Genomic DNA, 11,827 nt, shown 5'->3' with positions numbered 1-11,827 from the left:
TTATGCAGCAAAGTTTAGGCATTCTGTCATTTTTAATAATTTAGTGTACTGAACAGAATACTGATATTTTATTCCTTTTTTTAGACGGACCTTACATTTGTTGGTTGTGTCGGTATGCTTGATCCTCCAAGAACAGAAGTGGCTGCATCTATTAAAATGTGCAGACAAGCTGGTATTCGTGTGATAATGATCACTGGTGATAACAAAGGCACAGCTGTTGCTATCTGTCGTCGTATTGGTATCTTTAAAGAAGAGGAAGATGTCGCTGACAAGGCATTTACCGGTCGTGAATTTGATGAGCTTTCTCCAGCTGCACAGAGGGAGGCTTGCCAAAATGCTCGCTGTTTTGCTCGTGTAGAGCCTTCCCACAAATCCAAAATTGTTGAGTTCCTGCAGTCCTTTGATGAGATCACAGCTATGGTAAGTCTGTCTAAGTAAAACAGTGTTTATCTGTGTTGTGTAATTGGTGAAGAAATGGATGGTTTGGAACCAAGATCTTTTGAGATTTTCTTTCTAGGTGTGGGCTATCAGAAATCATGAAGAAGAAGTGTATATGGGGAATATCTTCCTAGTTTCTTACTTGCAAAAATGACTTGGCTGATTTTTGTACATGAATTACACTTTTAAATATAAAGTTTTCTGGAATGTACATTCCTCTTTGTGCTGGATAAAGCATTAAGCTAAAATGATCTTCAGATCTCTAAGGCCTTTAACCTTCTATTGAACTTAAAATTCTGAAATTCATTAATACTAATATTAGAATCCTGACGTGGAAAGCTTTGAACGATTTAACATGGGTCACACCATTGAACTATGGTTCGTGGTTGTCAAATGCTTCAATCCCAGAAGATTTTCTCACTTTCAGCATTTGCACTAGCATTTTATGTTATGAGATCCGTTTGCAGAATTTTTTTTTCCAAATACTGTTATGATGATTAGCTCTTCTGTGTAACACATGCATCTGTACTTCAGGCAAGCATTCTATTGTTGATAGTATCTCCATTTATTTATTGCAACTCTTAGGTTGTGGATGCTGTCCTAATGAGTTGCTGTAATGGTCCTGTGTTCAATGCTCAAGCTACCTCTACCTTTTAAGTATCCTACAGATGACCACTCAAGACCACTGCAGATATTTGTTTTACCTTAAGGATGGTGTATGCTATTAAAATGAGGAAGCATCAGTGCTTCTTCCCAGCACCTTAAAAGTGTTAACATGACAATCTAGAGGCCCTGCCTTTTTGTTAGTTGACGTGGTAATGGAGGTAACCCACTGCAGAGATTGATCAGAAGGTCATTCCTCCAAGGCGAGAGCAACGTCAGAAAGGAGTAACATAAGGAAACATGAATACCAAGTTTACTGCAGCTTTGTCAGCCTCTGAACTTTTTCATGATCTTGTGTAGCAGGAGTTCATTATCTGTGAATGACTGCAAGTGTGGTTTGAGAGATACTTTACTAGTTTGCTGGCACCTGATCTTGAGAATAGGACGCAATGAGCTGACAGCACTGCCTCTTCTACTCTGTGTACCACCATCCTCATGCAGCATGTTTCCTCTGCTCTCTGCGCACATTTCTGAGGTGAAATTCAAGAGCAGGTGTCCCTGGAACATCTCTTAATTAGGAAAAGTTTGTCTGTTCCTGCTTAGCTCTCTTGCCTAAGGGACCTTTAGTTTCCACTGTGGAGTTGTACCTTTGCAATGTTTTAATGTTTGATGATCATATTGGTGCCTGTACTGGTCAGCAGTATTGTGTAATGCTGATGCACGCCTTTTGGTCTTTAATGTTGCCTGTAATGTAGATTTTCCCTCATCCTTACTGCCCACACACCTCCCAAAAAATTCAGTCTGGCGCCTATCTGAGAAAGGAGTTGCTCAGCTCTACCTGCTTGGACGTTTGGTAGCAGAAACCTTGCTTTGTATTTTTCATAGGCATGTGCTAGGCTGTCAATCTGCAGACTATAACCAGCCAAGCCAATAACCCATGTTCAGAAGTTCCCTCCAGCCTCATGGAGGACAAGACAAAGGTAGACCAGAGGTAAATTTGAGACTGCCCATCCAGTTGTCCAGGTTTCCCCTGAAAGTGGCAAGGGTGCAGCTCTGCTTGATGTGGAATGGAAATTTGCTCCAAAGGTGGGAGACGCATTGCAATAAGAGTCTGTCTTGCCACTGTGTCCTATCTGTTAAAGGTTTAGTTCTTTTAGCAGGGTATTTGACAAACCATTTGTTCATTAAAGGACTGTCAGAGAGTTGGGACTTTTGAAGATAATACATGTTTCCTCACTGTGGAATCTGTAAGAAGCTGACTACAGAAAGAAGGTTGCCAGCATAGCCCATCCTGAAAAACGCATATTTTTGAGTTAACTGATCTTTTCAGTTCATACCTTTTGGGTCTCTTGAGTGATAAATTTTGACAGATACATGATAAAAAGGGGCATTTTATTCATTAATGGGCATGATATGAGTAAAGGGAGAACTGAGACAACTTTGCATCTACAGCAGATGCCTTTGGAAATTACGAGCCAGATAGAAGGCTTTCTGAAGTACTGGGGAGACATGATGGTCAAAAAAATGTTTAAAGATCTTTATTAACATCACATTTAAATAGTGACTCGAGTACACATTCCATTATAAAAAAAAAATGAAACTGTTACAATTTTTCATGCATTCTACAAATTATTTGCCTTAAAATTCAGTTTAACATTACATGGATTGCTCAAGTCCTGTCTTCCCTAAAATGTCACACCTCCTCCTGAACATTATTCTGTATGTATTGTCCCCACATATTCAATTTGTTTCTATGAATTTTTTTCCTTCTTTTTTCTAAACATCCTATTTCCAGTTATTTTATCTCCTTATAACATTGTCATTCTCTCGCATTTTGTGCAGTGTTTGATTTCCATTTACTTTTTTGGAAGCTAACAGCAGTGAAGATTAGTAGGGACTTATTGTGTCTAGAAAATTTAGTTTCTGTATCCCAGCTCAAATGAATAATTTCCTTAGTTAAAATAATTAGCTCCCCAAGTACTTCTGACAAAGTACCTTTTGGGAATTTCTAAAATCTGTCAACGTGTTACATTCCAAAAATGTATGCTCCCAGGTACCACTCTCTTTCCATTCTCACCACCAGTAGTTGCTGACTACCTGTGGAAGCATTTTCTGAAATCTGCTTGATGTGCAAAAATAACCTATGCAAACACTTTTGTGTAAAAATTCTAAACTTTCTAGATTTAGTTGCATACTTGTGAGGCATAAAAATACCCTCCCTTTATGTATTACCCGCCCATTTTCATATTCCATACATTTTCTGACCTCTTCTTATATACTCTTATACATTATTTTGTATGCCCTACTAATTATCCTGTGCATTATGAATTTTTGAGTTGTGCACTTGCATTTTTGCTTTATTTTGTTATTTTGTGCTATATGTTGTCATTTTCTGGCATTATGTATTGTCTTGCTCTTTAATTAATGGATTAATTAATGATGGAAAGGTACTGCATTGTTAAGCCAATCATTCCTCATTTTATTAATAAGTTAACCAATGGAATGTGGAATGAGTATATTTAATGTGGGTTTGAAAGTGGGGTGTTTTATTATGATGACGTTCTGTTTTGATGTGGCATGAAAGCGCCCAGTCTAATATTGAAGTTTTAAAGATTACTCTGGTCCTTACTTTAAGCGGGTTTGCCTTCATTGATTTTTCCTTCTGCCATACAGAGTTTTGCTGTTACATATGCATATTTCACTACTAAACAAGTATAAATTTCAGCTGATTGGTAGGTTGACATAGGGTATCAGTGACAAATTTTGCAGCATTATGTTAGCATTCATTTAAGTACCGTATATATTCTAGCTAGGTCAAGTTATTAATAGAAGGATTAACATCAGATTCAAATTTGGCATGAAAAGCAATATTAGGTCAGCAGACATTTCTGATTGGTTTGTGGAGCTTTCCTGTGAAATGTTTTTCCACCATTCTATTATGTGAACTCTGCCTGATATTTTTACATAAAGAATGTTTATATGCGTAAATATATATGTGAAGTTGTTCAATCTCGCCGTTCATTGTTTACTGATGGGTTCGGAGTCGATCCATCAGCTCCGATACGGCCGTTTGCAAAGCTCAAGGTTTACCAGTAGCGCAAGACCAAGCCCCTTATCCCATGATGCACTGCTGGAATTACCGAAGACCTAGTTTGCTGTGGCAGGATTTTCAGAGGTTCCAGTTTTGCTTGAGCCATTATTCACCAAAAACGCGTTTTTCGCAAGTTGTTTCTCTAAATTTTTGACATTATTCTATAGATTAGTCTTAGAGTAGTTTTTCTAGATTTTTATAAGCTCCCTTTCCCTTCGTGTGCTATTTGATTAGTTTAGCTTAGTTGTAGTGGCCTTGTGTTTGACCTGGTGGCCCTTCTTTCCTTTGGGCCATTGTTTAGAGAGTGTGTGTGTTTCTGTAATTATTTTATAGTGATTCAGGTTTAATTACCTGTTTTCCAGGCTTGTTAATTTTGAGCCTAAGCAAGGTTATTTTCTGATAACTGTGTGTGACTCATTATGTATGTGTGACTTTGCTTTTAGTGTTCAGCCTAAGGGATTTTTTTTGGATATGTCTAAGGATAAGGACAAACACCCAAAGTCTGGATTCAAGAAATGTCCTGACTGTGGGCAAAGGAGTCCTGCAGTATTTGCCATTACTTTTCCTTGAGGGTATTATTGGAGAGGAAAAGGAAGCTTGTTGATAGAGGCTTGCTGAAGCATCCTTTTTCCGAAGCTTTGAGTGACCAGGATGGAGCCAGCAAGTCCTACAAGTCTTTGAAATCTTCAGGGACTCCAAGGCGGCTAGAGAGTCAAAAAAGTCCAAGAAAGAGAAGAATTCTGGGACATCGGCTACACAGCTCTCGGAGCCAAGTGTCTTTTCGTTTCAGAGCCAGCCCACAGTTCTGGAGCCAGTATCTGAGAGACCTGCATCTCCACTCCTTCAATCTGCATTGTCTGTGCACTCCTATAGGTCTTCTGTCAGCCTCTCAGATTTGGATGTGGACCGATTGGTGCAGAAGCTCTTACGGGCACCAGGCCTTGCTAAATTGTTCTTCGGTTCCGATGCTAGGGTCGGAGCCACCACCTCGGATTTGACTGCTCCTCCTCCAAGCCATACCAGACCTTCGGAACCAGAGGGGGCCGACGTGCTGATCGTGGAGCCTTTGGAGCCAAGACCTGCTCCTGTGTCCTCTGTTCCATCCACTCTGATGTCCTCTGTGTTGACCGGGGACTCTAGGAGCAGACACTCTCCTGTCGGGTCTGGAGAGGATAGTCGCACAGACTTGGTGCTGACTCTTCCTCTCGGGGCCTTGGCTCAGATGAGCTCGGCTCCTACCATTGGCTCGGAGCCTACAGCCTTGGTGCGGGAGGGGCTTGGCGGTTCCTTCGGGTCAGTCGACTCCTTCTCATCAGAGCCGTGATGCCTTTGAAGCCATGAGGAGAGCCTTGTTTCCAAAAACATCCTCGACACCAGGTCTGGCCTCTTTTTCCCCCAAAGCGCCTGTGACCACTTCTGCCTCCATCGTCCAGGCTAAGTGTAGAGACCCTGAGCTTCGGGTATCCCCACAGGGCACTCCCTGCTCTTTCAAGAGCTCCCCAGAGGCTCTCACTGAGGAGGTCCCCAGGAAGAGATTGTACAAGAGGAGACACTTGGACTCCCCACAGGAGTCTATGACATCTGTCACTGACTTGGATGAGTCAGAAGGGTCCCCACGATCCCCCATTAAGGATATCTCCTTTGTGGAGATACTCGATATCCTTAGGCAGAGGGGTGATTGGCAGTCCAAAAGCCATACTGAGGACAAGTCAGTTCTCCTGAAGGCTTTCGGGTCTCAACCTTCCACCTCTTGGGTGTCTCCACCCTTCGATGAGCTCATGCAGCTGATCTCTCGGAGAGCGTGGAAGTCGCCGGAGTCCATGGAACCTGTCCCTCGGAGGCCTAATAAGTTTATTTCTGCCTCCGTAGATAAGTCCTTTTTGTCCAAAGGAGTCCCTGTTGATACCATGATGGTGGCGACCACCAAGAAGGAAATATCTGAGACTTTCTCGTCTGTCCATCCTCCTAACAGAGAGTCCAGGATCATGGATAGATATGGGAAACACATGTTTAGTTCAGCGACTTTCACACTCCGATCCCTGAACTATTTGACCCATTTCACCAGACTGCAAAGAGATCTCCTTAAGGAGTTGGGAGATACTTTTCAGGGTACTGTAGCTGCAGGGGCTTCCGACAAAGTTGCTGCCCAGCTTGCTACCCTAAATTCCATTGTGAACTTGTCCATGTGTCTCATATATGCAGCCGATGGCATGAGTAGGGCAGCGGGTACAGGAATTGCTCTAAGAAGATATTCCTGGATGCGCTTGTGTTCCTTAGCGGAGCACTTTAAGTCTTCATTCACAAACACCCCTTTTGATGGAATATCTGTCTTTCAGCCTAAAGTGAAGGAAAGTTTGACCAGGTGTGAGCAGGAGGGAACGACTCTACCGTCAGAGTCCATTTTTCCACCCCTACTCGGCCTTACCCCAAAGACCAAAGGGGAGGAAAAATGTGGTTCCGAAAAGCGCAAGGAGCCTTTCAGGACACACATTGTGAACCCCCCCTCTAGAGGAAGAGGAAGTCTGAAACACCAGGATGACCGAGATCACTTTATCAGCGCCTCCTGAAAGGAGGCCCGACTGTCCTGCTCTGGAGGCAGTCAGGGGTCGCTTATCTTTGTACCCAGAAGCCTGGCAAGATATAACAAGCGACAACTGGGTACAAAGTATTATTTCCAGAGGGTATTTCATACCGTTCTTCTCTCCACCCACACCCGCAAGGAGAATCCTGGATGTTCCACCCAATTACAGGTGCCCCTTTGTACTACCCCCTCCTGTAGCCACTGTGACCACGGACGCTTCCCTGATAGGGTCGGGGGTCATTTTCAGGGAAAGACTACCCAAGACACATGGACGGATCAAGAGTCACACCTGCATATCAATGTTCTGGAGATGAGAGCAGTACTTTTGGCGTTGCAGTACTACTTCCAGGACACGCTTCCTCTAGGGACGATTGCAATTCAGACAGACAATATGTCAGTAGTCTGGTACGTGAACAAGCAAGGCGGGACCAAGTCTTGCCCCCTTGGCTGAGAAGCCCTCAGAGTTTGGTAGTGGGCTGTCTCCTCCCAGCGCTTTCTGTTGGCAACGCATATCTCGGGGAGAGCCAACATGATAGCAGACAAACTGAGCTGGGCTATCTTGTTGCTGCATGACTGGTCCTTCAAGCAAGAGTTTGCAGACAGGATTTTCCGCAAATGGGGCCAGCCTTGCTGCAGTCTTTTTGCCAGTCACATCAACACGAAATGCAGAAGCTACTTTGCCCTGATTTCCCCTCTGGGAGAACCCCCGTGAGACGCACTCGTACATGATTGGCCCCCGGGGTCTCCTCTATGCACTCCCTCCAATCCCGCTAATACCCAGACTTCTACAGAAAGCAAATTCACTGGGAAGGACCATCATTCTTATAGCCCCTCATTGGCCTCGGCAGATTTGATTCCCATTTCTTCATCATCTCTTGGAGGATCCATGGATTCTGGACCCAGTTCCGGACCTTCTGACACATCCGTCGGGGGACCTCCATCCTTCCTTGCAGTCACTGAAGCTAACAGCTTGGCTGCTCCAGTTCCCCTCATAACCAGGCTTCATAACTTTTCTGAAGAGACAAGGCAGATCCTTTTGTCTTCCCATAAGCTGTCCACCAGAACATTATATCTTAAGTGGAAGAGATTTTCCATATGGGCCTCTAAGCAAAACATTGATCCTTATCAAGCCCCCTTGACGTCCATATTAGAATTCTTGACTATGATCTTTAATAAAGGAGCTGCAGCCGCTGCAGTTCGGGTACAGTTGGCTACTATATCAGACTTTCATCTCTGAGTTGACGGGCTAAACATAATGTCCCACAAGTTGTCCAAAGCCTTTCTCAAAGGAACTTTTCACATGAGGCCTCCAGTGAAAACTCCTTATTCTCCTTTGAATCTAAACTTTATGCAGTCTTGTGTAATTCTTCCCCCGTTTGAACCAGCATCATCTTATGATCTCAAATTTTTATCATGGAAAACCATATTTCTGGTGGCTATTACCTCTGCCCGCAGAGTGTCAGAACTTCAAGCCTTATCTATCAGCCCTCCTTGTTTGATTTTTCATGCTGATAAGAGTATCTCTTAGGACAAACCCCTCTTTTTTTTTGCCCAAAGTTTGTTCGGAATCTAATATCAACCAAGTCATTGAGTTGCCAGTTTTCTTCCCTAACCATTCCAATAAACTAGAATATATACTACACAAATTTGACATTCACAGCTCAGATATTATTTGGACAGAACAAAAGATGTTAGAAAATCAGACCAGCTCTTTGTGTCTTTCTCTGAAGCCAGAAAAGGCAGACCAATGGCTAAAACAACGCTTTCTAAATGGCTATCGGATTGTATCACTTTTGTTTATTCAGCTACTAATATTTTCTTACTACACAAGATTAAAGCTCACTCTACCAGAGCAATTTCTACATCTTCTGCATTCCAGGCCAAATTGCCCCTGGATAACATTTGTGCTGCAGCCACTTGGTCTAAACCTCATACCTTTATCACTCATTAAAAAGTTGATAAGGCCTCCAGGGACAGGGCTTCCTTTGAGGCTACGGTCCTGAAGAATATACTCCTGTGAGCCACCCGAGACTGAGGGTGCTAGGGACGCTACCCATCAGTAAAGAATGAACGGCAAGATTGAACAACTTCACATTAAGAAGTTATGTACTCACCATAACATTCCATGTGAGTTGTTCCATCTCACCTTCATTCTCATGTCCCTCCCTCCCTCCCTCCATCTCCCTCCTGGCTGATAGTTGACCTAGAGGCTGGTCTCATCTTGGTTGCTCAATTCTTCTTCCTCTCTATGGGAGGGTAGTTCTCTTATAAGGGTATAGTACACGCAGCAAACAAGATCTGAGGTAATTCCAGCACTGCATTATGGGATAAGGGGCTTGGTCTCGAACTACTAGTAAACCTTGAGCTTTGCAAACGGCCGTATCGGATCCGATGTATCGGCTCCGAACCCATCAGTAAAGAATGAAGACGAGATGGAACAACTCCCATGGAACGGTATGGTGAGTACATAACTTATTGCTATCTAAACAACTAGATATGTGCAAAGCAATGGTAGTTGGACACCATCTCAATATTTTGTCCAGCGTTATATAATCTTTTGGCTGACACCATGAAGATCCACCAACTGTCTTGTTCAAGTTACTAACAGCAATATTAATATAGTATATATTCCTAATCTGGCATAAAATAAAATCAAATTTTCTCACTTAGCTCATCTCTTCAGACCTAAATGGTTGTATGTCCTGACTTAACCTTTCAGAATACCATTTGACAGGCTCGGTGGACAATCCTCTACATATTTGCATACAGTACTTATGCAGATATTCATATTGCTAATGAAGTACTCATCTCTGCAAAGCAATGGTTGTTACATAGCAGGTGTCACTAATGAATTTTCCAGTATTACGTAAGCTTTTGTTTTCTGCATGTAAGGCGACATGTAGATGGTTATTCTGTCAGATTGTTACCAGAAATGTTAACACTGCAGATATTGACAATTTGGCATGATAACTAATTACTCTTTCTCAACTTACTACCTATTTGGGTCAGCAATCCTGGTTTTAAAGGGCATGTCTCCTCAAGGAGATTAAGGTAACATGTCTCACATATCTGACCAGTTAGTAAACACAGTCTGATGCAAACACACAGAAAGCTAACATATAAGGGACAAAGGACCAAAACCAGGCACAAGTATTGCCATTATATACCTAAAAGATTACTAGAATAACAGGCTTTACTTTAACATGCTTTTAAGGTTATTAAGTCTCAAACTCAAAAGTATAATTAGTGACAGCAATCCTCATTGATCTACCAAGAAAAATACAAGGAGTAGTCCAAAATATGAGAGCATTTATGCCCCCCCCCCCGATATATATATATATATATATATATATATATATATATATATATATATATATATATATATATATATATATATATAGGGCATTTATAAGACTAGCCAGAGTGTGTTTGGCTTTCGCCACCTATTTTAAATTAATTTTGCTATGCCCTTTTTCGAGGTTAGTATACTGTGCCTCTGTCTAATACCCGGGGTAAACCTACGATCTCTCATCCACTCATCAAGATTCCTCTTGAAGAGAGTCAATGAGGGACTCTGCCTAACCTGGACTGGGATTTTATTCCAGAGTGAAGGGAGCCTCTGGGTTATGAATCTGTCCCTCCAGCATGTCCTATTTATTTCAGTGCTGAGGTTCAAGTCTCGAGCGTGAGCTCGATGGGATTTGGATTTTCTGAGGTACAGCATGTCCATTAATTCCGGGTTGGACATGGCTTTATACGTCAGGCACAGATTGCCTCTGAGCAGGCGGTATGCCACTGAGTAGAGCTGGAGTTTCTTTAACCGGGCAGCATATGGCATCTGTTTGAGCCCATTGATCCTCTTGGTGAGGTACTTTTGGGGTCTTTCCAGTTGCTGCAGGTGTCTGGTAAGGTACGTCCCAAAAAGGGCATTGTACTCAATTATGGGCCTGATGAGGGATGAGTAAAGAGGCACGATGACCTCCCCTGATCAAGATGTGAATCCCTTCATGATTAGGTGGGCTATATAAAATGTTTTTCTAACCACTTTGGCCACGTGGTTGTCAAATGAGAGATTGCTATCAACTTGGGTCCCCAGGTCCTTAATTACTTCTTCTGTACTTAATGCATTACCACCTATGTGGTAATTTGTGGGCACTTTGTTTTTGCCAAAGGGGATGACTATACACTTTCTGGCGTTTAGCTTGAGGCCATGGCTCTGGCACCAGTTGTCGGTTTCTATGAGGCCCTTTTGGAGGATGCTTGTGTCGGCTGGAGAGTCGATTATGGCACCCAGTTTGCAGTCATCTGCGAACTTGGTCAGCCACAGTCCTTCCATGTTGGCCTGTACCTCCGAGAAATATATACCGAACAAGAGAGGTCCAGGACTGAGCCTTGTGGGGCGCCACTTGTAACTGGTTTGGAGTCTGACATGGCTCCAGAAAGTCTAACCATGTGAGTTCTGTCCTTGAGCCAGTTTGCAACCCATCTAGTGACATAGTGGTTTATATTTAAGCTGGTGAGCTTATCTATAATGCCCGAGTGGGGTATTGTATCGAAGGCTTTTGCGAGGTCCAGGTAGACTGTGTGGACCACCTTCCCCTCGTCAATGGCCTTGGTGACTGTTTCAAAGAAATCGACCAGGTTTAAGAGGCAGGATCTGCCCTTAACAAAGCCAGACTGGGTAGGATCCAGTCTCTGTAGGTCCCCAATATCTTTATTTATGAGGTCCATGATGATCCTTTCCATAGCTTTGCAGACCAAGCTAGTCAGGCTTATGGGGCGTTAGTTTCCAGGATCCGTTGAGGCACCACCTTTGTGGAGAGGGACCACTGTTGCTGTATGCCACTCTTTGGGTACATATCCTGTAGTAAGGCTGAGATTGAACAGTAGTTTTATGTTTGGGTTTAGCTCTTCTTGGAGTTCATGTAGGACGCAGCCCGGGACACCATCTGGTCCCATTGATGCTGTGTTTTTTGCTTTGGAGAGGGCGGCTCTTACCTGAGCATCTGAGATGTCAGGGGGGCAGCACTCTGCTGGGATAGATATTTGCCCTTTGGAGGGGGGGAGAAGTTTGCGCTGAACCTGTCAGCTAGGATTTTGGCAATGTCTGTGGG

At 43.1% G+C, this 11,827-nt stretch overlaps 1 protein-coding gene across 1 annotated transcript in view; it reads left to right on the top strand.

Moving 5' to 3' along the window:
- Positions 1-11,827, top strand: part of ATP2A2 (ATPase sarcoplasmic/endoplasmic reticulum Ca2+ transporting 2) — a 1,687,617-nt gene that overhangs the window by 912,383 nt on the left and 763,407 nt on the right. Inside the window, exon 17 of the mRNA XM_044069765.1 lies at positions 85-420. Coding sequence (XP_043925700.1) covers positions 85-420 — 336 coding nt within the window. The remainder of the gene's footprint in view (positions 1-84; positions 421-11,827) is intronic.

Source organism: Protopterus annectens, chromosome 4.part0 (genome assembly GCF_019279795.1).
Source record: "Protopterus annectens isolate FY-2018-M chromosome 4.part0, PAN1.0, whole genome shotgun sequence".
NCBI lineage: Eukaryota > Metazoa > Chordata > Ceratodontiformes > Protopteridae > Protopterus > Protopterus annectens.
Note: the sequence above shows the minus strand (reverse complement) of the source record. Positions and strands in the feature narration are given on the sequence as shown.